Consider the following 27509-nt stretch of genomic DNA (forward strand, 5'->3'; position numbering starts at 1 on the left):
GGGTATGGGCCTTCAGGTTGAGGAGAAGCTGGGATTTCAGTGGAGATGGAGACCTGGGGTTCTGCTCTTCAGTAACCTTGACATTCTTGTGTTTTCTGGTGGAATCTACCCTCAGAAGACCAAAGTCTTAAGCTTTAACTCAGAGCTGTGACTGCCCTCCTGCTGGGCACTGTCCTGGTTTAATAACTAGCACATCCACCTTGATTTCTGAATTTAGTTCTGCTGAAGCTCCAGCCACCATGGATGGTGCTGGATCTCCAGTTCTCAATGGAGGTTTTCAGAGTCATGGGAGCCTATGGAATAATGAGAATAAAACCCACTCAGGTGGTCAGTTGTCCGTCCCTTGATCTGCTGGGGCATGGTTCTGCTGGAAACCCAGCCAAGCTCTCGTGGGGCTGGGGAGTTCCACCGGGGAGACCAGTTGATAAACAGACAAATAAGTCAGTAATCCAGCTCTCCTGTGGTGGCAGTGCTGTGTGTGAAAGTTTAAACACTGTCCTGTGGTTGAAGTGGCCCTTTGCAGTTGAATGGTTGGAAAGTCAGCATTCAGGGACAGGTAGTCAGGGCTATCAAGGCTCTGTCAGGGCTGTGAGGTGGCACTGAGTTTGGCACGTGTGAGAAGAGAAGGAAGGGTGGTGGGGGAGGGCGGAGGGGGTGCAGGAGGGGCCAGTGATGCTGTCGGAGGCTGAGCTGGATCAGGCCCCATAAGCAATGATGAAATGAGTTTGGCTTTCATCCTAAACTCAGATTTAAAGTAGGGAAGACATAGCAATTTTTTCTTTAGCTTTGATTGGAGTGTAGGTCCTCTACAATGTTGTGATAGTTTCTATTGTACAGCAAAGTGAATCAGCAGAGTAACACATGCACATACCCTTTTGTTTGGATTTCCTTCCCATTCAGGTCACCACGGAGCACTGAATAGAGTCCCCTGTGCTTACAGTAGGTTCTCATTAATTACCTATTTTATACATAGTAGTGTATATACACAGAGAAGGCAATGGCACCCCACTCCAGTACTCTTGCCTGGAAAATCCCATGGATGGAGGAGCCTGGTAGGCTGCAGTCCATGGGGTCGCTAAGAGTCGGACACGACTGAGCGACTTCACTTTCACTTTTCACTTTCCTGCATTGGAGAAGGAGATGGCAACCCACTCCAGTGTTCTTGCCTGGAGAATCCCAGGGACGGCGGAGCCTGGTGGGCTGCCGTCTATGGGGTCGCACAGAGTCGGACACGACTGAAGTGACTTCGCAGCAGCAGCAGTGTATATACATTAATCCCGAACTCCCAGTTCAGCCCACGCCCGCCCCACATCCCCGTTCCCCTTTGGTGTCCATACGTCTGTCCTCTATGTCTGTTTCTCTATTTCTGTTTTGCCACTTGACTTTTTACCAAAGATGACTCTGGCTGATGGACTGGCTCCCAGAATGGGGGTGAGGGATGACATTGAGGGCTGGGAGAAGAACAAAAACTCAGTTAGCAGACCGTTGCTCAGGTGAGGATGGAAGATAGTGGCAGCCAGATGGGAAGCAGTGCATCCATGGGGGATGCGGACAGGTTTGAGAAATGTTTGGAGGCTGGGGTCAGTAAGATTTAATGATGGGTTTGGCACATCAAGGAAACCTGGTGGATTAGGGGCTTGTACCACTGAATGATTGGGAATGCCATTTCCTACACTGGAGAAAATTGAGGTCTTGGGCAGGGACGGGGGTAAAAAGTGAGCATTCTCTTCTGGCGCAGCGACGTGTGAAATGGCATTGGACAGCCAAGCAGAGATGTCAGGTAGGGATCTGGACAATGAAGATGATTTCACAAGCCAGATGACAGCTGAGTATCCTTCACATGAAACTGCTGCAGCCCCAACTCACATATGCATTCTATTCCTTCCTCCCAGGATGCCCAGGGATGGGGTAGGCTGAGAGTGTCTTCTCATAAAAACTTTCAAGTTCCTGCTTTCACTGGACAGGTAGGTTTACAGACCTGCCTCAGCAGCCATGCTTGCTCCTTGGAAGGAAATCTATGACAAACCTACACAGTGTACTTTTTTAAAGTTTATTTATTTATTTTAATTGGAGGCTAATTACTTTACAATATTGTAGTGGTTTTTGCCATACATTGACATGAATCAGCCATGGGTGTACATGTGTCTCCCATCCTGAACCCCCCTCCCACCTCCCTCCCCATCCTATCCTTCAGGGTTGTCCCAGGGCACCAACTTTGAGTGCCCTGTTTCATGCATGGAACTTGGACTGGTCATCTATCTCACATATGGTAATATACATGTTTCAATGCTATTCTCTCAAATCATCCCACCCTCGCCTTCTCCCAACAGCGTATTTTAAGGCAGAGACATTACATTGCTGACAAATGTACATATAGTCAAAACTACAGTTTTTCCAGTAGTCATGTATGGATGTGAGACTTGGACCATAAAGAAGGCTGAGTACCAAAGAATTGATGCTTTCAAATTGTGTTGCTGGAGAAACCTCTTGAGAGTCCCTTGGACAGCAAAGAGATCAAACCAGTCAATCCTAAAGAAAATCAACCCTGAATATTCATTGGAAGGACTGTTGCTGAAGCTGGAGTACCAATACTTTGGCCACCTGATGCGAAGAACCCACTCATTGGAAAAGGTCCTGATGCTGGGAAAGATTGAAAGCAAAACGAGAGGGGAATGACAGAGGATGAGATGGTTAGATAGCATCACTGACTCAATAGACATGAATTTGAGCAAATTCTAGGGGATAGTGAAGGACAGGAAAGCCTGGCATGCTGCAGTCCATGGAGTCACAGAGTTGGACACAACTTAGGGACTGAACAACAAAAACTCAGCAGCTCCATGAACCACTGCTCTACTGAATCTTTATCCTGGTATATGAAACGTGTCTTTCATTCAGTGTCTCATCCTTAGATCATCACAGAGAGTGGCTTTTGCTATAGTTTTGATGTTACATGAGAAGGTTATATGGAAGCCATACAAATGACTGAGTATTCAATCCTAGACACTTCTGCTCCTAAATGATGCTCTGGCCACCCAGCCACTTCCAAGCTGCTAGGCTCCCTTTTTCTCTCTGTCAAGTTCTCCTTGCTCATCTCCTCCCAAGGAAATCCAAGCACCACACTTCAACGTCCAGAGCAATTTGGTTCTTTCCAGGGCAATTTGGTTCTTTCCTTACTCAGTGCTGAGCCTGCTTTTGCATTTACATAGACTGATTAACGTGCTCTGTTAAACAATGGGCCAGCTACTTCTTGTCCAACTTCAAGCAGTAGCCTATAAGATTCATTTTTTGATTGCATGAAGTGTGTCACCCCTTCTTAAAAAACTCAGTGACTATGGTTGGATGAGATGTAAACACTGACTTCCTCTGTGTTAATCCAGTAGCAACCCAATCATGACCATTTACCAAGAATGGTAAACCTTTTGTTCCGATGGTTCTGCTGAATGATTTCTCTATGTGAACTCATTCAATCTTACAACAACACCATGGCACAGGTTCTCTTATTAGCCCATTTCACAGATGAGAAAATTAAGCCTCAAAATGATAATACGGTTAGTGAAAACTGGGTTTGAGTTAAGCCTAACTACCTCATTTTTTTTCAATTAAAGTATAACTGATTTACAGTATTGTGTTAGTTTCAAGTGTACAGCAAAGTGATTCAGTTATACATATACATGTTGACTAAAATAGTTGCACAACATGAGCGTTTTGAGTTAAGTTTTATCTGGGACCAAATGAGGACTGCAGCCTGGGAAGCAGCACCTCAGATACCTCCAAGAGACTACTCCAAGGGGGCAGTGGGGGAAGCTCAATATATAAAATTTTGGTGAAGGAAGGGTTCAATGCAATCAGGCACTTACTTTACAAAAGATTTTCTGCTAGTCCCGAGGAGGTGATGTCATCATGAAGTGATTTAGTGCTTTTCTAGATATGAGGAGATCCAAGGATTGGAATCATGGTATCAGTTCCTGCCACCAGATTCCCTGGAGCACAGAGTGCCTCACTCCACCCTGAACTCCCTCAGTGAGTGCTGAAAGTCAGTTGCAGACAAATGCTCTCAGCAAGTGCCAATTTGTAGTTGACACATACTTATGCTTCCCAGGTGACTCAGTGGCAAAGAATCTGCCTGCCAAGCACGAGACCTGGGTTCAATCCCTGGGTCAGGAAGATCCCCTGGGAAAGGAAATGGCAACCCACTCCAGTATTCTTGCCTGGAGAATCCCAGGGATGGAGAGCCCGAGGTGGTGGCTACAGTCCATGGGGTCACAGAGAGTCAGACACGACTGAGCGACTAAAAAGCAGCAGCAGCACATGCATATGCATGTATCTATATACTTTTTCAAAAATTCCTTTCCATTATAATTTATAGAAAGTCACTGCCATGCAGTGACTCTTTCGTTGTTTATCTATTATATATATATGTATATATATATTTATATGTATATATATATATATATATATATATATATATATATATGATGGTGTGCATCTGTTAATCCCATTCTCCCAATTTATTTATCCATCCTGCAAGAAACTGGGCTTCCCTGGTAGCTCAGCTGGTGAAGAATCCTCCTGCAATGCAGGAGACCTGGGTTCAATCCCTGGGTTGGGAAGATTCCCCGGAGAGGGGAAAGGCTACCCACTCCTGGCCTGGAGAATTCCATGGACTGTTTAGTCCATGGGGTCACAAAGAGTCAGACACCGGTGAGCAACTTTCACTTTCCAAGAAACTACTAATGCCCTTATACAAGTGGGGTGCTTCAGTGGGATTGTGGTCATTCATATGATGAAGGTCTTGATGAGGAAGGGGACGATGGTGACAGTGATGATAGCTGACATTTATTGATGCTTGCCTAATTTAGGGTACTTTTCTAATTATTTTGCACATACTAACATATTTATACTCAGAACAGTTCTATGAGGCGGGTACTGTTATACCCAATTTTTCTTTCTTTCTTTTTGTTTTTTTTTGGCCATGACTTTTGGCATGCAGAATCTTAGTTCCCTGACCAAGCACTGAACCCATGTCTCCTGCCCTGGAAGTTCAGTTCAGTTCAGTCGCTCAGTCATGTCTGACTCTTTGCGACCCCATGAACTGCAACATGCCAGGCCTCCCTGTCCATCACCAACTCCCAGAGTCCACCCAAATCCATGTCCATTGAGTTGGTGATGCCATCCAACCATCTCATCCTCTGTCGTCCCCTTCTCCTCCCGCCCTCAGTCTTTCCCAGCATCAGGGTCTTTTCCAATGAGTCAGCTCTTTGAATCAGGTGGCCAAAGTGTTGGCATTTCAGCTTCAACATCAGTCCTTCCAATGAACACCCAGGACTGATTGGATCTCCTTGCAGTTCAAGGGACTCTCAAGAGTCTTCTCCAACACCACAGTTCAAAAGCATTCCTCGGTGCTCAGCTTTCTTTATAGTCCAACTCTCATATCATACATGACCACTGGAAAAACCATAGCCTTGACTAGATGGACCTTTGTTGGCAAAGTAATGTCTTTGCTTTTTAATATGCTGTCTAGGTTGGTCATAACTTTCCTTCCAAGGAGTAAGTGTCTTTTAATTTCATGGCTGCAATCACCATCTGCAGTGATCTTGGAGCCCAGAAAAAAAAAAGTCAGCCACTGTTTCCACTGTTTCCCTATCTATTTACCATGAAGTGATGGGACCAGATGCCATGATCTTAGTTTTCTGAATGTTGAGCTTTAAGCCAACTTTTTCACTCTCCTCTTTCACTTGCATCAAGAGGCTCTTTAGTTCTTCTTCACTTTCTGCCATAAGGGTGGTGTCATCTGCATATCTGAGGTTGTTGATATTTCTCCTGGCAATCTTGATGCCAGCTTGTGCTTCTTCCAGCCCAGCATTTCTCATGATGTACTCTGCATAGAAGTTAAATAAGCAGAGTGACAATATACAGCTTTGATGTACTCCTTTTTGTATTTGGAACCAGACTGTTGTTCCACGTCCAGTTCTAACTGTTGCTTCCTGACCTGCATACAGATTTCTCAAGAGGCAGGTCAGGTGGTCTGGTATTCCGATCTCATTAAGAATTTTCCACATTTTATTGTGATCCACACAGTCAAAGGCTTTGGCATAGTCAATAAAGCAGAAATAGATGTTTTCCTAAAACTCTCTTGCTTTTTCGATGATCCAGTGGATGTTGGCAATTTGATCTCTGGTTCCTCTGCCTTTTCAAAAACCAGCTTGAACATCTGGAAGTTCACAGTTCATGTATTGCTGAAGCCTGGCTTGGAGAATTTTAAGCATTACTTTACTAGCATGTGAGATGAGTGCAATTGTGCGGTAGCTTGAGCATTCCTTGGCATTGCCTTTCTTTGGTATTGGAATGAAACTGACCTTTTCCAGTCCTGTGGCCACTGCTGAGTTTTCCAAATTTGCTGGCATATTGAATGCAGCACTTTCACAGCATCATCTTTTAGGATTTGAAATAGCTCAATGGAATTCCATCACCTCCACTAGTTTTGTTCGTATTGATGCTTCCTAAGGCCCACTTGACTTCACATTCCAGGATGTCTGCCTTTAGGTGAGTGATCACACCATCGTGATTATCTGGGACATGAAGATCTTTTCTGTACAGTTTTTCTGTGTATTCTTGCCACCTCTTCTTAATATCTTCTGCTTCTGTTAGGCCCCTACCATTTCTGTCCTTTATTGAGCCCATCTTTGCATGAAATATTCCCTTGGTATCTCTAATTTTTTTGAAGAGATCTCTAGTCTTTCCCAATCTGTTGTTTTCCTCTATTTCTTTGCATTGATCACTGAGGAAGGCTTTCTTATCTCTCCTTGGTATTCTTTGTAACTCTGCATTCAAATGGGTATATCGTTCCTCTTCTCCTTTGCTTTTCACTTCCCTTCTTTTCACAGCTATTTGTAAGGCCTCCTCAGACAACCATTTTGCTGTTTTTGCATTTCTTTTTCTTGGGGATGTTCTTGATTCCTGTCTCCTATACAGTGTCATGAACCTCCGTCCATAGTTCATCAGGCACTCTGTCTATCAGACACTGGAAGAGCAGAGTCTTAATAAAAACCGGACCACCAAGGAAGTCCCATTATATCCAAACTTTTTACAGAAAAAGAAACTGAGGGCCAGCGAAGCTAAGTAACCTTCCTGAAATTACAGAGCGAAATGGTTGGTATAGGCTGAATTTGATCCTCACCAGTCTGGTTCCACAGTCACCTTGACCTTAGTAGGTCAGATAAGGAAGCGTGAAACCCTCCCCTCTGACCCAGCAGTGGGAAATTTCTCAGCTCAGCCAGAGGATTGAGATGCGGTGAACAGAGCAAGGCCAGCTTTCCTGAGCAGCTTTCCTCTAAATGGCCTCCCCTTCCCCAACTAAAACACAGAGCGGCATCATTTGTAAGTACCTGGAGTAACTTGCAGCGTGTTATTCGGCCATTTTTATTGCTATTGTTGGAGGATGACAGAGCTAGAACATTTTCTCTCAGACTGTTGGTGAAAGTCAATTTTACATGTATTTTCAGTTTTACAGGAAGAGATTCAGGCTCAGAGAGAGTCGGTGCTTTTTCTGCACAGTCTTCCCTGATCCCTCAAGACCCGGTTAGATGCACCGTCCGGGTGCTCCAGGAGTCTTCTCCGTACACCTGCCATGCCCTGCCTGCCAGTGGGGCTTATCACTCTGCGTTGGACTTGGCTCTGACCTGGCCGTCTTGACTCTAGGTTCACGGACTCCTGGAGACCCAGGACAGTCTTTTTTCTCCCACTGTGTCCCCAGCACATAGGGAAACACACTGTAACTTTTTTAAAAAACTTTATTTTATATTAGGGTCCTGAGAAGCCCTGGTGGCTCAGTAGCAAAGAATCTACCTGCAATGTGGGAGATTCAGGAGATGCAGTAGACATGGGTTCGATCCCTGGGTGGGGAAGATTCCCTGGAGGAGGACATGGCAACTCACTCTAGTATTCTTGCCTGGAGAATCCCATGGACAGAGGAGCTTGTTGGGCTACAGTCCACAAGGCTGCAAAGAGTCAGACACAACTGAGCAACTTAGCACACGCGCACGCCTTCTTTTCAGTGCAGGATCACCACCGTGCAGGGGGCTAGGGTGGATCTGTGGCTGTACTTGCCACGTAGGTTTGGAGCAAGGGTTACTTACAGGCTCTATGGTGGGTGGATATTTTCTAGCATAGAAATATGCCCCCTTTACCCAGGACCCAGACACAGAGTCACTCACTGGCCTGTGCCCTTTCAGCCACGCACATGACTCCATAACCCAATGCAGAGGCTGCTCCAAGTGATTTCTACATACTCTGAGCTTATCAAGAGTCAACTGCTGCCTTCCAGCTTCCTTGTGCCTTTCCATGTCATTGGACCCTCCTGACAGCAGATAACAAAAAGCCTCCATCAATCAAGCAAAGGGCCCTTTTGGAAGGTGTCTGGCCTGGAGCGATCAGTGTTCTCCAGCTGAAAGTGGCAGGCAGAGGCTTCTGCAGACAAATCCCTGTTTGAGGCGGGCAGGTGGAGTAGGCGTGTTCTTAGGGAAGGGAGGACCTCTCAGTCCATCCCTTCCTCTGTGTGCGTGAGTGCCAGGGTGAGTGATGTATGAGGCAGCCCAAACTGAGCAATCTTGGCTAAGAGAGCTGAAATGGATCGCAGCCTAGTGCTCACTAGATGCCCGGTACTGTGCTAAGAGGTTTGCAGACTGGTGCTACCTCATTTGTTTACAAACATCAGAGATGGATCACACTTATCAGATGAGATGTCATCTCAGAGAGGTTCATTAAGGTGTCCGGTGTCCCACAGCTAGTCCATAGCAGAATTGGGTATGTCTAATGAACACGGGAGCCTCTAACCACCGTAAGGAGTGCTTCTCTGTCCTTTGCCCTTTTGACCCCCACAGGACCAGAAACCCGCGCTGCCTCACGGCTTCGTTCTCCTGACCACACTCCTGGGACATTGCACACGAGCAGTGAAAAGATCTATATGTAAAAAATCAGGTCCCTCAAGAGCATTGTAGCCGTCAGAGAACTTATGAATGCACTTATAAGTGGTTTTACTTATTAATCTGTTGACTTTGAACATTCACAAAACTAAAACAGAACAGACAGCATACCAGGTGAAGAACACGACATAGCTTTTCACACGTATTAAATTAGTCATTATGGGCACTGCACAGCAAATTCGATTTATCAGACTGATCCGCTAGAAACTTTTTGAGGGAATTTCCTCATTTCAGTGAGACATTTATCAAGCAGTTTTGCTTTTTTGCAGATAGATTTTTTTTTTTTTTATGACCGATCTTCCATCCAAAATTTAAGTCCTTCCTGATTTTATAACGTGGATTTCCTAAATCATTCTTCCTGAGTCATGACCTGGAGTAACTGGATATTCATGTGTGTTTGATCCAAAATCTCACAGATAAGGAAAAGTTATACAGGATGACATCCACGTGTCATTGACAAAAGACACATTTGCAAGAAAGGACCGTAGCTGCCTGGCCTTTCAGCTTCTGTCCTTTGTTTATGCTGAAAATGAGGAAATGGGTAAGTTCTCAGAGAAGAGACATACGGGGAAAGGGTCAAAGAGCTAGTGTGGGAAACATCTGATCTCAAATAATTCCTCTGCCAGCAGTCAGTGGAGCCAGGAGGGGCTGTGCAAAGGGAACCCTGCTCATAGTCTGGCCTCTCAGAGAGCTGGTGGGAGGGGACAGAAGCCCAGGTCTTTGGACCCTGCTTGAACCTTACACCATGGAGGTTCAGGAGCCCTTCTCACTTGCCTGGGGAACCTGAAGTGGAGACCTAGTTCAGAGAGAAAGAAAGCATATCAGTGCACACACACGCATACATGTACACACACATACATGCACACACACTGAAAAGGTCAGACAGGAGCAGAGAAGCTGCACAAAGTGGTGAAGAGCAGGCCAACAATGAAGACCAATAACCCACAAGGAGAAGGAGCAGGTGGGCAGGGTTAGGAAGAACCTATTCTCAAAGAACGAGAAAGGAGTGGTGAGGATCAGGAGAGGGGGGTCGCAGCGCTCCCTGTGAAGGCACCCACAGTAGACAGAGGATGTGCAGATGTTGCCACATTAAGCAAAAATCTCCTATGGAAAATGAGAAGGAGACTGTTCCCCAGCCTGATGGGTAGGGGGAGTTGGGGTCCATTTGCAGGGGATGGGAATATGGGATCTCGAAGGGCTCCTGAGTGTATCTAGCATGAATTCCTGAGGCTGATGTTTTTGGGGGTCACCCAAGGGTGTCCAGGGGGCTTTCCAGGCGATGCTTGTGGTAAAGAACCCGCTTGCCAATGCAGGAGATGCCATTTTGATCCCTGGGTCCAGAAGATCCCCTGGAGCAGGAAATGGCAACCCACTTCAGTATTCTTGCCTAGAAAATTACATGGACAGGGGAGCCTGGAGGGCTATAGTTTATGGGGTCGCAAAGAGTCAGACATGATTGAGCACACACAAAGCCATCCAGAGCTAACAATGAGAGTTGCCCACTTGTCAGCGACACCAGTCTGCAGTCTGTGATATTCAGTAAGGTCTCTCCTCTCCTGATTTTCCACTGACGTTAGTTGTGACAGTCCCCTACCTTCTGGAATGTTCCAAAGGATTGGTAAGGAAAAAAATAATACCTACATTGTTCAAAGCCCACGCTTCTCTCCAGCTCCACTTCCTTGGGCACTAGGAGAACTAGAAAGAATGGGCTTCTGATCCAAGGTACAATCTGAGGGTTTGCTGATACCTTTAGGCAGCACACGCAGAGCTTGGTGGACTTGATGAGATCTATTCTGAGCTGCCAAGTCCGGGGAGGGATTCCAGGGGTCAGGCATGGCACCCAGGTTTCCAGAGATAAAATTTAAACTTTCTCTCTTTTTTCTCTTGCAAAATTGTAGGGTAGGAGGAGGTGCAGGAGACAGGCCAGGAAACCAGTGGCCAGTGCGTTTAACATCTGGTGTGGGGGAACTCTTGGAAGTCTGCTCAGAGGATGTGGTGGGGAAACACCTGGCGGGAGAGCCGGCTTCCACGCGGGAGGCTGGGATCCGGGATCTCGGAGGCCATGCGGAACGAATCTGCCGGCTGCACAGAGTTCATGCTGCCCACGCCCGGGGCTCTGACCCTGAACCCCATCAGATACAGGGCTAAAGAAAGTGAGGGGCCCGTGATTGGAGGATGCCTTAGCTGAGGGGGTGGGAACTGGACATGGGAGCATTGCCCTTGGAAGGGGCTCAATTGTGAACACCTCTGGCCTCCCAAGGGCCTCTGAGGTCTATGGAAGTGGGTTTCATGGGCCTCCAACAGAGTCTGGAAAAACTGGGTGCAAACCCTGAAGCCAGGAGAAGCTTGGCCTGATGAGGTTTAATGGGATGGGGAGCAGTGTTGTTGCTATTCTTTAGTCGCTCAGTCGTGTCCAACTGTTTGTGACCCCATGGACTGTAGCCCACCAGGCTCTTCTTGTCTATGGAATTCTCCAGGCAAGAATACTAGAGTGCCTTGCCATTTCCTTCTCCAGGGGATCTTCTGACCCAGGGATTGAACCCATATCTCCTGCATTAGCAGGTGGATTCTTTACCGCTGAGCCACCAGGGAAGCCTGGATAGTGTTGAACCTGCACCAAAGACTGCTTTGTGCAGGTGGGGCTGAAAATATAGTATGCCTGAGCCCAGCCGAGTTGGAAGGAGTGAGGGAGAGGATGTGGGGATTAGCAGGTGACATTTATCACCGCAACCCCTCCACATGGCAGCAGCTAGGAGAAGACAGGAACTTACTCAGTGGGTAAGGAGGACAGCCTGACATTGCACCCTCCACCTGGGTGCAAGCCCTTTCCAGGAGCAGGTGCATAGGTTTAGTAAGGTCCCAGTTAGGTCTCAGTTCAAGCCCTGCACAAAGAAGAGGAAAGATGAGTCCTTCTTGAAAGCAGACTCTCGGGGTTACATGAGGATGTGGTTTCTAGATTCCCAGGGCTGTGAACTGGGCATCCTGCCTTCTCTTGGGCAACTCACCTTCCCTCTGGTGCCTGAACCCTGCCTCCTCCTTTGGGCAGGATTGAACTTGACCCTTCCTAAAAAAAGGGCCTCCCAAGGCTCTCAGAAGGGGTCCGTGGCCATCCTGGGTTACCTGTTCACTTCCCAGGGTGCTTTGTGTTAAAACTAAAGTCTTTTCATGACGTTCACTGCTGGAGGGATGGATGAGAGAGAAGCAGCATCTTCAGGCCACCAGACAGTAGCAGCTTTGGCAGTTGGTGAAGGTAGGCAGTCTAAGGGCCCAGCCTGCGCCCGTAAATCAGCTGGAATCCTGTGCCCTGGTATGTCTTGTACATGTTACAAAATCTAATACTGGTGTTTACTAATGCTACTTGCTCTAGTGAAGTAGCAAGGCTGTTTAGAGATGGTTTTCTCTGAGCTGTTCCAAGGTGAGTTGGGATTATGTAGCAAAGTAAGCAGAGGTGATTCCAGGGCACATGTTTTTGCAATAAGAATAGACATTTTAAACGATTTTTTAAAAAAGACACTAGGGAGAAGATCTTATGGAGGAAATGGGATTAGAATTGATCTGGAGACATAGGTTGATTTCTCCTAGTGGAAGAAGGGTACCTTAGATGGTGTGGGCATAGATACATGAGCATGAACTCATGAAGTGGGCGCAGAGGACAGTGAATGGCCAGCCCGTCCATCTGTTGCACCTATTTTATGCATTTATGTCGAGAATTTATGAGGAAGAAGCCTGGGGATTTGGGCCATGTTATCAGAGTTCTCAAATATCAGAACTAAGATTAAAGATTACCCTGAGGACACCAATACTATAGGCTGTTCTGAGCACCTACTTTGGTCTCCTGCACTGTTCTCAACATTTAACACCTCTCATCTTGTATAAAGGCTTCCCAGGTGACACTTGTGGTAAATAATCCACCTGCCAATGCAGGAGTCATAAGAGTTGTGGGTTCAATCCCTGGGTCAGGAAGATCCCCTGGAAGAGGGCATGGCAGCCCACTCCAGTATTCTTGCCTGGAGAATCCCATGGACAGAGGAGCCTGTCAGGCTATAGTCCATGGGGTCACAAAGAGTCGGACATGACTGAATCGACTTAGCATGCATCCATGCGTCTCATTTAAGGATAGCTCCATGCAATAAGCACTTTTCCCCCCATCTCCATTTTACTGGTGAGGAAATCAAGGCTCAGAGAGACTGAGTCATGGGAGAGAATCTTTGAAAGGTTGAGTAGGAGGGCAGGTGAAAGGAAGGAACAAATCCATTCCTCTATGAACCTTTACTGCCATGAGTTCATTCAATGCACTTCACTGTACACACCTAATTTCATTGACTCCTCATGACAACTCAGTGCAACAGACACCTTCTTAATTTCACTTAGGAAAACGTCGAAGCTTGAGATTGATTTAGTAAATCGTCACATGTTGCCTGCAAAGATGTGTCATTGAATGTGACTCTGTACCCAGTCCTGCCTCGTTCCGGAGCCATGGTCTTCCTCATCCCCCTTGCTCTAACACTGGTGTCCTTTCTTCCTTTGGTACTTGTTTTGTATATTTGGATATATTGTTGTTTCTGATGACACAGATCTCCTCCTGCCTGAAGGGTCCAGGTTTTTATTGGTACTGGTAATCGTCCATCCATGTTCCATGAATGGGTGATTGTGGTCCTGTGGTCCTCCTTCCTCTTTGGAGGAAGGTTTTCATAGGTATGTCTGCTTGCTGACCCCTAGACTTCCTGTGTGAAGATGCAGGGCTCCATGGTGTCCTGCAGTCTAGGTCTTGGCCCAGAGCTCCAGGACTGGAAGGCGCAACCTTGAGTTTTGTGTTTGCTGTAAGAAATCATGATGTCACCAGATGGACCTGGGAGGGCAGAATTAGATGCCAGGGATGGGAAGAGGCTGAGACAGCATCGCTGGGCATCTATTGGAAGGGAAGGGCCTCTGCGGAGACTGAGATGCAGATGGAATCGCTTGCATGGGGATTTTGAATGAGAGTTTGATGCTATCTCTTTGGAAAGGGAACATCTAGAAGAGAGGAGAGGAAGTGGGGAGCTGGGTAGGCTGTTGGAGGGACAGATTCCCAGTTGGAGCCTGAGCTCCATCTTTCAGCACCTAACTTCTCAATTCCAGATGCTCTCCTTGGGGAGTTCTCTTGCTTTTTACTCTTGGCTCGGGCAGTCCAAGCTTAACGAGAGCCAGAGGGGTCCTCTCACCACGGAAAGAGCCAACGCGGCATGGAGGTGAAGGAAGTGGGTAGGAAAGGGTGGGCTTGGTTAGGGAGCGGATGTCAGGGGCCCTGCGATGTTAGTAAAATGTCTGAGTTCCTGATGGTTGAACTCTGAGGGGTAGCACCTGGGGGCAGAAATACATCTGAACCTTAGCCTCATCTCTGAACTTCTTGTGTCAGGAAACGTGAGCTGGAAATCGCCCCAGAACAGACAGTCCTCTGCTGATCCTCTCTCTTCACTGCTTCCAGAAGCAGCAGGGTGTCTTGTTTATTTATTCATCTTGATGGGAACACCATGTCTTAGAGTCCTAGACCGCTACCTCTACCCTAAGGGTGCACACGTGCCCTGGTGTTTGTTGAGCTTCGGCGGATGCAGACCTGCAGCGGCGCTTTGCTTAGCAGTCCACGGTGCCTGTGACTGAGGCGTAGGACGTGGGTCTCAGGACTGTCCTGGTTCTGTGCGATCTTGGTTCCTGGGGCCAGTCTTAGAGCCAGGTCATAAATAAGTTTGCTCTTTGGAACTTTCTGGATCCTTGCCGATTTTCACTCACCTTTCTTTTCTTTTTACTGCTCCCTCGGCTTTCCTTCTTCCTCCCTCTTGGTAATGTTTTTCTTGCTAAAGTCTCTAGCAGTGGCTTGGAGGTGCTTTTTGGTTCATTCATTTATTTATTCAATATTGAGTGAGTACCACTGTGTATCGGGCCCTGGGCTAGACCCAGTTTACAAAGACAATAGTACAGGATGTTGCCCTTTTGCCTTGAACATCCATTAGCACCCTTCAAAGGCACTTTGCAAAGCCATCAAACTCTGAAAATAGCGTGGGATGTGGAATTTGGTGAGAAGAGCCTTGGGATACGATATGGGCTAGGCTGCAGAAACATCAGGGTCTTAGACAAACAATCCTGGGTCCGCCTCACCAAGGGGCAGTGACATCAACAGACAACGATGGCGTTCCTTCAACCTGGAATCCTTTTCCACGTCACTGTTTCCTCCATTTGGTTGGTAACCTGGGATTCATTTAAACTTCTAGACCTCCAAGAGAAATTCCGCAGAGTTCTTCTGTTGGCTCTCTAGCCTTGGAAATGTCTTCTCTTGGAAAATCCTTGACGTGGACCCAGGAGGTCCTCTTGTTTTCCTAGCCCGTAAATCACCCCAGCATTGCTTTGCAAGAGCAGTCGTTGAGACAGTGCAGCCATGCTCTGCTCGTCTGCGCAGGTGGAGAACTGGCCGGGTTGGCGGCAGACGACTGCAAAGGTCTGGCGCTGCCTGCGGACATGTTTACCTGTCATGCTCTCATGCAGTGGGAATTTAGTTCCTCTGGCCCTGCCGTGCATAGGCCTGCGGTGGGGCCAGGAGAAGGGGCGGGGCCAGGCCTGCGGTGGCAAGGGGACGGTCCCACTATTAGCAAAAGCAGGGGTCCTGCCCTCTCGGTGGTCTCTTTCCCCTCTCAAAGAGGCAGAGCTGGCCTTCGATCTGCCTCCTGCTGCTTCAAAAACCCACAGTTGGAGATCTGGGAATATTATTCTTTTCCATTTAAAGACATTCCATTTCATGTGTAATTAAACGTGTGGTATCGCATTAATGTTTTCTTCTGAGCATTTTTTGGCAGCCTGAGACCCTGGGGTCTGGTGAGTGCAAAGAAAACACACACTTCTCAGAGAGCCGCCCTTCCTCTCCCCATTCCCTCTTCCCCCCTTTTCCTGCCAAGAATCTCCTTCCTCCTCTGCCTACAGTTGCTCTCAGGACTCACCTTGTAATTCAAGAGCCACCCAAGCTGTGGAGACCCTCTGTCCTTCTGTGGGGCGTCGGGGTCTTAGCTTTCCGACTTTTGGTGCCATCCTCATCTCCAGAAAGCATCCTCACTGCTCACCTGGAGCTCAGGTGGTGACGACCAAGGGCGACAGGAGTGGGTTTCATTGGAAGAGCATCTCTGTCCTTATAGATGTGAAGTCAGTTAAAGAGGCAAGGGGGCAATGATGGAAGGATGGCTCGGTGGCAAGGTCCACCTGCACCAGGATTTAGAGTCCAGTGGGTCACTTTTAATAGCTGGGTGATCTTGGGCAATTGCTTCATCACCTTGAACTTCAGCTTCCTCATCTGTAGCACTTGGGGAGCGATGTGCTATGTTTAAGAGAGTTGTGAAGAAGAGACAAGGCATCTCGAGTGTTACTTAGCATGGTGCCCAGCTTTGGGGTAAGTGCTCAGTCCATGGCATTTTTATTATTAATAAGGGCTCAGGGGATGAAAGTGAGCTAAAAGGGACAAGGGCAGAGTGAGATGGAGTTGATGGGGAAAGATCCGAGAGGCTTTAGCACTGAGCCTAGGAACTGATTGTTACTGTTGTTATTTCGGTCTCTAAGCCATATCCGACTCTGCAACCCCATGGACTGTAGCCCACCAGCCTCTTCTGTCCATGGCATTCTCCAGGCAAGAATACTGGAGTGGGTAGCCATTTCCTTCTCCGGGGGATCTTCCCAACCCAGGGATCAAATCCACATCTCCTGCATTGGCAGGTGGATTCTTTAGCACTGAGCCACCTAGGAAGCCCAGGAACCAGTTAGGAACTCGGTATTACAATGGGCCAAGGAAGAAGGGAAGGCAGGGTGGTTAGATAATCGGTCGGGCTCAGCTAAGAGAACTCATGGCCAGCCCCTAGGGGTGCTCCTTCTGTGTCCCCTAGGTGACAGCCTTCAGGGAAGGACAATCTCTGCATGGCATGCACACCTGGTTTCCTAGGACAGTGATTAACCAAAGCATCAGGTTGGCCAATGAATTTCTCTGAAGACATTTTGAGTCTGACTGAGGGAGCATGTGGCTTTGGAGGACTGACTTTACTATTGACATACAGCAGAGTCAGGATCTCATTATTTATAACTGCTGACCCTGGGAAATCTGGTTTTTCTGTATTGATCAATAGCAATCTTTAGTAGGTGGCTGTCGCTGCCTTTGATGTCTTTATTCCACTGTTTGACAAACCTCTTCCTGCAAACTATTTTGGACCTGAAGGAAGAAGGGGTTGGACATCGTGGTGGCTTGTTCAGAGAGGCTGCCAGTGACTCCCTGATCACTGTTGGCTCCTCCTCCCACCCCCTGCCACCCCTACCCCTGTGCAAACTCATGCCATTTTATTCCAGGAGAATATCGCCTCGCTTGTCCAAGTTTCTCTCCAAATCACTATTTTGTTCACAGGTAGACCGAGCTCTCTGTTAAAAGCAAAATCTTGCAGAAAGGAAGGAAAAAGTACTGTTGTGAAATGTCCTATAGGTTTCAGATATTTTCTATTATCTTTTTGACTTAAGTTTTATTAAATTAGTTCCCAGGTGGGAACTAACTAACTAACTAATTTAACTAACTAACTAATTTAACTCACTATTAAATTAGTTCAACAACTCTGCCAAGTAGATATTGAAGGTTCCCATTCTACCTATGGGCTTTCCAGGTGGCACGGTGGTAAAGAACCTGCCTGCCAATACAGGAAACGTAAGAGATGTGGGTTCAATCCCTGAGCCGGGAAGATCCCCTGGAGGAGGTCATGGCAACCCCCTACAGTATTCTTGCCTGGAGAATCCCACGGACAGAGGAGCCTGGCTGGCTACAGTCCATAGGGTCGCAAAGTGTGGGACACAACTGAAGTGATTTAGCATGCACGCATAATGACATGTATCTACCATTATTATTTTTTTTAATATTTATTTATTCGGCTGAGCAAAGTCTTAGCTGCAGCACGTGGGATCTTTGTTGTGGCACACTGAATCTTTAGTTGTTGCAGCAAGTGGGATCTAGTTCCCTGACCAGGGATCAAACCCCGGGCCCCCTGCATTGGGAGTGCAGAGTTTTGCCACCGGACCACCAGGGAAGTCTCCACAGGATGAGGATTTCTGATGAACCAGCTGTCCTGTGGGAACAGGAGGCTACATAGGTGGCTTGCTCTGCAGGAACCATTGGTGACTTTCCCAGAAAAAGGATTTAGGCAAGAGCCAGCCCAGAGCGGCCAGGAACCCCATTTCCCCAAGACAGCACCTCACTGTGTACCAGGCCCTTGGTCTCTTGGGCAGCCCCCTTGGTGCTGGAGGCTGGGAGGTCTTCCCACAGTCTGAGATCTGCATTGCCCTCTCCCCTTCTCCCCTGTCAGGGTCCCCTCATCCCCTGCCTGTGTCCCCACCTCCCCTCCCTGGGTCCTCTCCTCCCCTGCCTGGGTCCTGCCTCCTCCCCTGCCTGGGTCCCCTCCTCCCCTGCCTGGGTCCTGCCACCTCCCCTGCCTGGGTCCCCTCCTCCCCTGCCTGGGTCCTGCCTCCTCCCCTTGTGACCCAGACTCTGCTGGGCCGGCCAGCCAGGCAGTAAAAGGAGATTGATGCCCTCGCCTCCTAGGAAAATCCATCACTTTTTGGCGTGTGGGTCAGATGGCTTCACCAGAGGCAGCTCTGAGCTGCGCAGTGTGAGCTAAAAATAAACACACCAAAAAGGTCCAAATAGCCGTGTGGACGTCTGAAATGGAAATGGCCCACTCCCGCCACTCCCTGGGGGCCTGCACAGCGCCCTTTCCTCCCACGCTCTTCCCCACCTACACCCTTCTCCTGGGGGCCTCGGGGATGGGTGGGTGGAGGAGGGCTCCTACTCTTTCCCTTGGGAAACGCTGCCTTCCATCCAGGAACGGACAGGGTAAGAGAAGTCGGGCCAGAGTAGAGGAAGGAGGAAAATGGAGGACTGAGCTTCTGGGGGCCGATTGTCTCCTCCACAAAGTGGGGAAGGACACAAGACAGGCGGCTTCAGGGAGCAGAAAGCACACAGACTCAGGAGCCAGAAAAAGAGGAGCGAGTCCTTTGGCCATGGTTTAGTTCCACCAGCTTGGGAAAGTTACCCGCCTGCCTCCGTGTTCTCATCCGTGAAAGGGGTACAATCACACCTACCTCTCAGTGTTACCGTGAGAATGGCACGTGGAGCAGATAACAGGACTGGGAACCGATGAATCCCTTGACCTACATCTTCTTTCCCTTTGGGTTCAGAGAAAGAAGCTGCGTGGACAGAGTTCTGGCATCTCGAGTCTTGTTGGTACACAGGGTTCTCCACCTGGAAGTGATTCGTTTTATGCCTTTGGCCCCAGTCCAGCCTCAACGTCGCCGAAGCTCCCAGGTTACCTCGTGGAGCTCTTATCCCCACGGCTGGAGGGAGGTTCTCTCTTGGGGAAGGATTTACTGCGGGATGGAGTCTGTTTTGATTTTCTATTCCTTCTGCTACCCCTCCTCAGGTCTCCTCACTCCATCTGTGGACTAAGCTCAAGTCTCAAAATACTTGTCCCTGCAGATGACTGGAGTCCGGCAATGTTATTCTGAGCCAGTGGGTGTTTCCATGTCTCTGAAAGAGATCCATTGGCAAACTGGGGGCAGACATGTTGGTCCATGGGTGGCTTCTTCTTCATGTTTGCAGAGGGCACATGAGTTCCCTCTGCCACGTTCAAGGCCTCACAGTTGTCAAGTCTGTGACCCCCTGAGGCTGGGGGTGGGCAGCTGCCTCGAGGCTCCTGTGTGTGCTAAGTCGCTTCAGTCATGTCCAACTCTTTGCGACCCCATGAACTGTAGCCCACCAGGCTCCTCTGTCCATGAGATTTCCCAGGCAAGGATACTGGAGTAAGTAGCCATTCCCTCCTCCAGGGGATCTTCCTGACCCAGGGATCGAACTCAGTTCTCTTATGTCTCCTGCATTGGCAGGCGGGTTCTTTACCACTAGTGCCGCCTGGGAAGCCTGGGTTCTTAACTCCTGAGATTTGGAGGGAGCATTGAGAAAAGGCGCCCCTCTACACTGCTGCCACGAGACTTGTCTGAATCTCCCAAGGCTTGTGATCCTTGCTGCTGAGGAAGGGAGAGGAGGTGGAGGGTTCTGAGACAAGACTCGGGCTCAGCAGCTGGAAAACGGGGCCCTGCCCTCCACAGACATTCTCCCTTCTCATTCTGGACTCAATGTGGCCGAGAGTCAGAAGCTGGGGAGGAGGGTGGGGAGCTGGTGAGAGCACCCAGCTCAAAGTTGGACTTAAGGACCCAGGAATATATTGGGTTGTCCAAATGGTTCTTTTGAGTTTTCTGTAGTATCTTACGGAAAAATGCAAACAAACTTTTTGGCTAGCCCAATGTATACTGTGGGTTTACCAGATGGTGCTAGTGGTCAAGAATCCACCTGCAATTCAAGAAACAAAAGAGATGTAAGTTGAATCCCTGGCTTGGGAAGATCCCCTGGAGAAGGAAATGGCAACCCACTCCAGTATTCTCACCTGGGAAATCCCATAGACAGAGGAGCTTGGCGGGCTGCAGTCCATGGGATCACAAAGAGTCAGGCACAACTGAAGTGACTTAGCATGCACAAGAGCCCTGAGGCAGCTGCCAACCCCCAGCTTGGCACGACTGAGTAACTGAGCACACAGTGTATACTGTATCCTTGCCTTTGTAGAGGAGGGTCCAGAAAGAAAGGAATCTAGAGAATCGTGGTCTCCATTGTGAGGATGAGGTCTGGAAGCTCTGAAAGGGGGCTTGTTGAGACCACCCAGGTAAGTCCAGGATTGCAGGCCTCCTCCTGGTCTTTGAATGGTGATGCCTGACTCATATCTGTGGGTGTGGAGCTTGTTGAGGCCAATCTGTTAAGGTGAGCATCAGTCATCAGCTGGCTGAATCCTCGGCCCACTCACGTCAACCTATTCTGCTGGTTCTCAAAGAGGTGTCCTGGGCCAGCAGTACCAACATCACTTTGGGAATTGGTTAGAGAAGGCAAATTCTCAGGCCCCAGCCTGGAGCTCCTGAATAGGAATCTCAGGGAGAAGGGCTGAGTGATCAGTTTTCATGAGCCTTCTAGGTGATTTTATTTTCATTCTGTTGCAATGTTGTTAGAGGCTGGGGTTGGGGAGGGGTCTGGGGCCAAAGAGGGCTTTTCCATAAAAGGCCTTGCCACTCTGACCTGTCCTGGTCTTCTGGATTCGAGCCCCATTTCAACCACCAGCTGGCAATTCCTGACTTGGCCCTCATTTTCCCTTCATCACCTAATGATGAAAACACCAAAACACACATGGTTTCAGAGGACTTAAAGGTTTACAAACCTTTACGCATAATAGCTCCTGTAGCAGGTAAGTAGAACTTGGGTTATATGATACTCCTCACCCATTTAACAGATGAAGAAACTGAGACTCAAGATGTTTTGTGAGGTGGGCAAGCCCATAGTGGGGGAGGAGCCGGGTCCTGATCCAGGTGCCCTTGCCTTCCCATTCCTGACTGATCCCTGTGGGTTCAGAGGTGCAGGCATGGCCTTAGGAAGCTACCATCCTATTACCACCCCTATCTCCACTCTTAGGCCCTACCAGGATGCTCATCTCTCAGGACCTGTGTGTCATCAGTAGTCACCTGGGAATGGTTGTGCAGCGAAGAGCAGATGGTCTCCCTGGAGAGGTCCGGACCTCTCATTTTCTCTCGGTGGAAGACCCTTAACCTTCGCCTTCAAGGCCAAAATATCCCATTCCTCAGAGGCTGGAAAATAGCAGCAAAGGGTGTGAAAAGGGAATCAATTTTTAATTCCCTTTCTGTGAAGATGGGGGCAAAGCTCTGCAGCACGTGGTAGCTCCCCAGCCACCCCATGGCCTGGGAGCCTGCAGGTATGTCTTGCTGAGAGGAAAGAAAATGCTGTGTAAATGCTTCCGCCCACAGATCCCGGAGGGCAGGTCGTTGGGGACACAGCAGGGCTACCAAGAATTCTGATAGAAAAAAAAAAAAAATTGTGTAACCTGTTATAAAAAGAATCGCCCCTCCCGCCCCCACCAAGCAAAACACTAACCAAGGCCCTGGGGGCCATATCTCTCTGTTTTTGTCCTGTGTCCCCTCGCCCTGGGGGACAGTCTGCCCTGGTCCTCTGTCTTCAGCTTTCATTTTTTTGACGAGGTCATTTGAGACAACGCTCTTTCCTGGCTCTGTAATGCTCTTCATAAAGTGAATGCAGGTATTTAATGGGCTTCTGCCTGTTGAACGATGAATGGAAAGGTCGGTGAGTAATCTCCGGCTCGCTCCCCCCGTCATTAGCCCACTTCTTGTACAATTCCTTCGAAGCATTCTTTCCAAATAGGTGGGAGGGCTGAGGTCACAGCTTTGCTTCCTTCTGGCTGACAGACTTTAATTAGGTTGCTAAATTAGCCAAGATCATAGCAGTCCTTCTCTCTCTCTGCACAGACCCTGGTTCTGGGGAGGTCTCTGGACTTGATTTTCTTATTTCATTGGTTTCTCTTTTTTTGTCTCTCAGGGGAGAGGGATTCTCACGTAGAGGCTTCCCCCAGATAATTTTAACTTCCACTTTGTGGATTCTGTCGTGAACCAGACACTGTGCAATAGGAGCATTATAGACATTATAACAAGAACCAGTGTGGTGTGTGTGTGTGTGTGTGTGTGTGGACCAAGACACTGGGCTGAACTCTTCATATGAATTATCTCATATAATCTTCCCAAGAATTCGGGGAGGAAGGTATTGGTGTTCATTCCAGTTCACAGGTGAGGGCATTGAGGCTCTGGACTAAAATAACTTTCCCAAGCTCCAAAACCCACAGGGATGAGGAACCAGGGTTCAAACCCGATTTTTGGTCACCCAGGGCAGCTCATGGACCCACAGCACGCAGACATCACCTGAGAGTTTATTAGAGATGCTGAGTCTCAGACCCACTTGAGTCAGGACCCGTCCGATGCCCCGAGGACTCCTGTGCTCAGTGCTTTTAGCCTGTTATGCCTGAATCCTGGGTATTAAAGACTACTGACTCTGGTTTCCTGGTTTCCAGCCAAGGCAGCTATGATTTAGAGAGCTTTGGGGCTAGTCAGCTAGAGCCAAGATTCGATTCTGGGTAAAACTCAATCACTGCGTGTTGCCCATTCTTACAGCCAAGGTAAGATGCTGGAGCTCGTCTGGCCCCGCTGTGGCCTCAGAGGCAGAGCTCCCTCCCCCGGACCCCTGTTCTCCCCAGACCCCTGAGCCTCCAAGGAGAACGAGCACCCAAGACTGACCTGGCTGCTCTCCTCTGTCCCCTCCCGCAGACGTGCAGCACATTAAAAGGAGAGACATCGTGCTGAAACGAGAGCTGGGCGAGGGAGCCTTTGGAAAGGTCTTCCTGGCCGAGTGCTACAACCTCAGCCCCACCAAGGACAAGATGCTCGTGGCTGTGAAGGTAATGCTCAGAGGCACGTGGGCCCCAGGAAGGAAGAGGGGTGTGGCTGTCGGCCATGGGGGTGGGAAAGAGAGGCTCGCTCCATTCTGGAAGATGGTATCAATTAACGTTATCAGATGCAATCAAGATGGTATAAGCTAACGTAATCAGATGCGCTTGCTCCAAGGTCCATGAAGTTTCCTCTGGACCCTATGGCTTCGGAGGTCACGGACTGTGACACACAAGGGAGGGCTGTGCCTGAGGTGCAGCTGGAGGGATAAGCGGTGCCCATGATGGACTCTGGTTTTATTCTGGAGGCCCTGGGCTCACCCTTGTCCCCTGCTGACCCTCTTCCCTGCTCAATGACTTTATAGGATGTCCTGTCCATACCCAGAAAGTCATCTGGTTATTTCTCCCGAGTACAGTTGCATGAGGGATGGGTAGCTCATGGAAGCCCCAGGAGCTGCTGTTCACGGCAGCAAATTTCATGGGGAATAGGAGGTGGGCTGGTGGAGGTGTCAGGTGCTGAGCCTAGGGAGGAGAGTGGGTGAGGTTGGAAGACATGCTTAGCTACCTCTGTGGGATCCAGGTTCAGCCCCCAGGGGACAGCATGTCTGAGGGGTACTGTCTCCTGGCAGATGCTTACTTAGGTCTGTGAACCACAGGGTTTTTGTGCTGCTGAGCCAGCTGTGTAGATTTGCAGCTGGAGCCGAACAGCCTGGGGCAGTAGGCAAGGGACTTTGCTACTGCCAGTTACCCTCCCCCACCCTTGCTCCAGCTTCTGTCAGTCAATGTTGGACAAATCTTCGAACCCGATTGGCACAGACAAGAATCAAGTAGCCTCTCTGAGGCACCGGAGGGTCTGGGGAGCATGGAGTGGGCTCTGCGGGGGTGGGTGTGGTGAGCAGGCCTCTGAGGCTGGAGTGAATTCTGCTCCATGGACAGAGGACTGGGAGCCGGAGATACCCCTGCCATGAGGACTCTTGCCAGGGCCTCAAAAGGTCCCTCCTTAACACTGAGGGCTCTGACTGAGCTGCTCTCTTGATGGAAGCTGAATGTTTCTGTGGCTTTGGGGATCTCTGTATTCATAATCTGGTGTGTCTGCAGAAGGTAAGTGCCGTCCGTAGATGCAGACAGTGATGTGTGGGCTACAGGCATAGAATGGGAATCTATGCGGGACCATGCGGAAGATGAGAGGCCTGAGTGGGCATCCAGCCATCACTGATTAGCAGTGTGACCTTGATGTTTAATCTCTTTGAGCCTCAGTTTCCTTATCTGTATAATCAGTTCAGTTTAGTTGTTCAGTCCTGTCCGACTCTTTGCAACCCCATGGACTGCAGCACACCAGGCCTCCCTGTCCATCACCAACTCCTGGAGCTGCTCAAACTCATGTCCATCAAGTCGGTGATGCCATCCAACCATCTCCTCCTCTGTCATCCCCTTCTCCTGCCTTTAGTCTTTCCCAGCATCACGGTCTTTTCTAATGAGTCAGCTCTTCGCATTAGGTGGCCAAAGTATTGGACCTTCAGTTTCAGCATCAGTCCTTCCAATGAATATTCAGGATTGATTAATAGGAGATATAATAGCTCTTCTTTACAATTTTGGTGATTAAATTATGTAACATGAAAAATGTTTCATTTACTGCTTGGGATATAGTAAATGTTAGGAATGAGTCATTGCTATTTGTTTTTGTCAACATCATTATACTTTGTTTTTAAGATTCTTTTGTTCATTTTGTTGTTTAGTCTCTAGGTCATATCTGACTCTTTCTCAATCCTATGGACTGTAGCCCTCCAGGCTCTTCCATCCGTGAGATTTTCCAGGCTAGAATGCTGGAGTGGGTTTCCATTTCCTTCTCCAGGGGATCTTCCCAACCCAGGGATCAAACCTACATCTCTTGCATTTCAGGCAGATTCTTTAGCACTGAGCCACTAGGGAAGCCTTTGTTCGTTTGTTTATCTATTATTTATTTTTTGACCATGCGGAAGGTGAGATTTTAGTTCCCTGACCAGGGATGGAACCTGAGCCCCTGCAGTGGAAGTGCAGAGTTCTAACCACTGGACAAGCAGGGAAGTCCCAACATCATTATTCTTGATATTGATGGTAGCCAGGTGTGCTTAGACATGTGACATATGACCTGCCAAGCTTGCATTGACCATCTAGAATAGGGGTTATTGAACTTCTCTAAAAGCCAGATAGTAAAAGTTGTAAGCTTTGAGGACCATAGGCGCTTCCTTACAGCTACTCAATTCTGCCCATGTAGTGGGAAAGCAGCCGAAACCATGCATAAATAAATGGGGGTGGTGGCTGTCTTCCAATGCATTTTTTATTTTTTATAAGAGTGGATATTGCCTGTCGACCTCTGCTCTAGAAAATAAATAAGGAACTAGCATATTGTCCCATAAAAGGCTAATGCCTATTATTGCTGGCTCTCTTACAAATAAACTTGCTCAGTGTGTCTCCATAGACGTGGGGTGGTCAGAGGAGCAAGGGTGTCTTTAAACTGCTTGGCCCAGGAGTGTGGATTTGTCCCTGCACTTAGAATCTACCCTGCCCTAAAATTTTTAATTTATAGGATGACACTCCTCTACTGGGTGTTCCAGCATCCATCTGGGGACTGGTGAATGAACTGAACACTTTTGCGCTTTGAGCTGGAAATGAAACAATGTCGTCAACCCTGGGAAGCATTTCCCACTGAGTGTTGTGGCTTTAAGGGGCAGTACCCAGACTGGGTAATGCAGAAAATGTGTTTCTGTTTTCACCCTTTTAAAATGGTTTCCTTTCCTCCTTGGGTCTGGGAACCTTGAGGAGATGAATGTTCTGGGATTTTATGCCATTTGCCGCCTGATGGAGCTGCCCAGTGCCCAACCCCTGGAGAAGACACTCATTTTCTCTGGAGAACAGCCAGGAAGTGGTGCTTCCTGCTTCTCATCCTCTCTAGATTTTACTCCTTTCTTCAGACTCCTTCCCATTGAGTCTGTTCTCAGGTTGAGGCAGAGTAATTGTGGACTTCCAGAGAACACATCCAAGAATAACCCCAAATTAAGTTTTCCCACAATCGTGGTTTTTAAAACAAGTTTTTAAAAATTTTTTTGCCCAGCAATTGCTATGGTGGAAACGAAGAACAGAAATCCCAGTCTCTGTTCTGAAGACTGTTGGGGAGACAACAAGAGAATACTCATGAAAGGGACAGAGAGCAGAGCACAGCAGTGTGATTTGTATTTATGTGTGGTGTAAGAGTGACATGAGAAGCGTTTTAAATTTTTGATAGTTTTAAATAGGTGGCGCCACCTTTAAATAGTTATTTGACAAGCAATAGACTTGCTCAAAAGAGTTTCCTCTGACAAATAGCTGATAAGAATATGAGGAAGGTGTCCAGCATTATTCATCATCAGAAAAATGCAAATTGAGCCAGGATGAGATACCACGGTACATGAAGCAGAATGGCTAAGTAGCAGTGACAAAACAAAGTGCTGACAAGGATATGGAGCAATTGCAAATTTCATACTCTGGTGAAAGTATAAAGTGGTCTAATCGTTTTGAGAAACAGTTCGGTATTTTAGAATATTAGCATCTGTGTGATCCAGCATTTGCACTCTAGGTCTAGACCTGACAGGTTGTCCATCTATCCATGAACGTGAAAGTGAAGTCGCTCAGTCATGTCCCACTCTAAGTGTCTGACTGTAGCCCATGAGGCTACTCCGTCCATGGGATTTCCCAGGCAAGAATACTGGAGTGGGTTGCCATTTCCTTCTCCAGGAGATCTTCCTGACCCAGGGATTAAACCGGCTCCCTCATTGTTAGGCAGACACCTTACCATCTGAGCCACCAGGGAAGTTATCTACCCATATAACTACCTAACTATGTATCTATCATCTATATCTGTTAATCTGTCTCAGCTGTATCTATCTATCTATCTATCTAATGTATGCATCTATCTAATCTATTTATCTAGCCTATCTACCTACCTATGTATATCAGTTCAGTTCAGTCGCTCAGTCGTGTCTGACTCTCTGCGACCCCATGAATTGCAGCACGCCAGGCCTCTCTGTCCATCACCAACTCCCGGATTCTACCCAAACCCATGTTCATCGAGTCGGTATCATCTATATCTGTTGATCTCTCTATCTCACCTCTATCTATCTAATTGCCTATTTAT

At 48.2% G+C, this 27509-nt stretch overlaps 1 protein-coding gene across 2 annotated transcripts in view; it reads left to right on the forward strand.

The window, feature by feature from the left end:
* The window catches only part of NTRK3 (neurotrophic receptor tyrosine kinase 3), a 424805-nt gene that overhangs the window by 340294 nt on the left and 57002 nt on the right, over window positions 1–27509 (forward strand). For both annotated transcript variants that reach the window (XM_081552009.1, XM_081552010.1), the window contains one exon: window positions 23241–23371. In XM_081552009.1, the coding sequence (XP_081408135.1) occupies window positions 23241–23371 (131 nt within the window). The remainder of the gene's footprint in view (window positions 1–23240; window positions 23372–27509) is intronic.

Source organism: Giraffa tippelskirchi, chromosome 12 (assembly GCF_054371585.1).
Source record: "Giraffa tippelskirchi isolate mGirTip1 chromosome 12, T2T-mGirTip1v1.2.pri, whole genome shotgun sequence".
In the NCBI taxonomy this organism is placed as follows: Eukaryota; Metazoa; Chordata; class Mammalia; order Artiodactyla; family Giraffidae; genus Giraffa; species Giraffa tippelskirchi.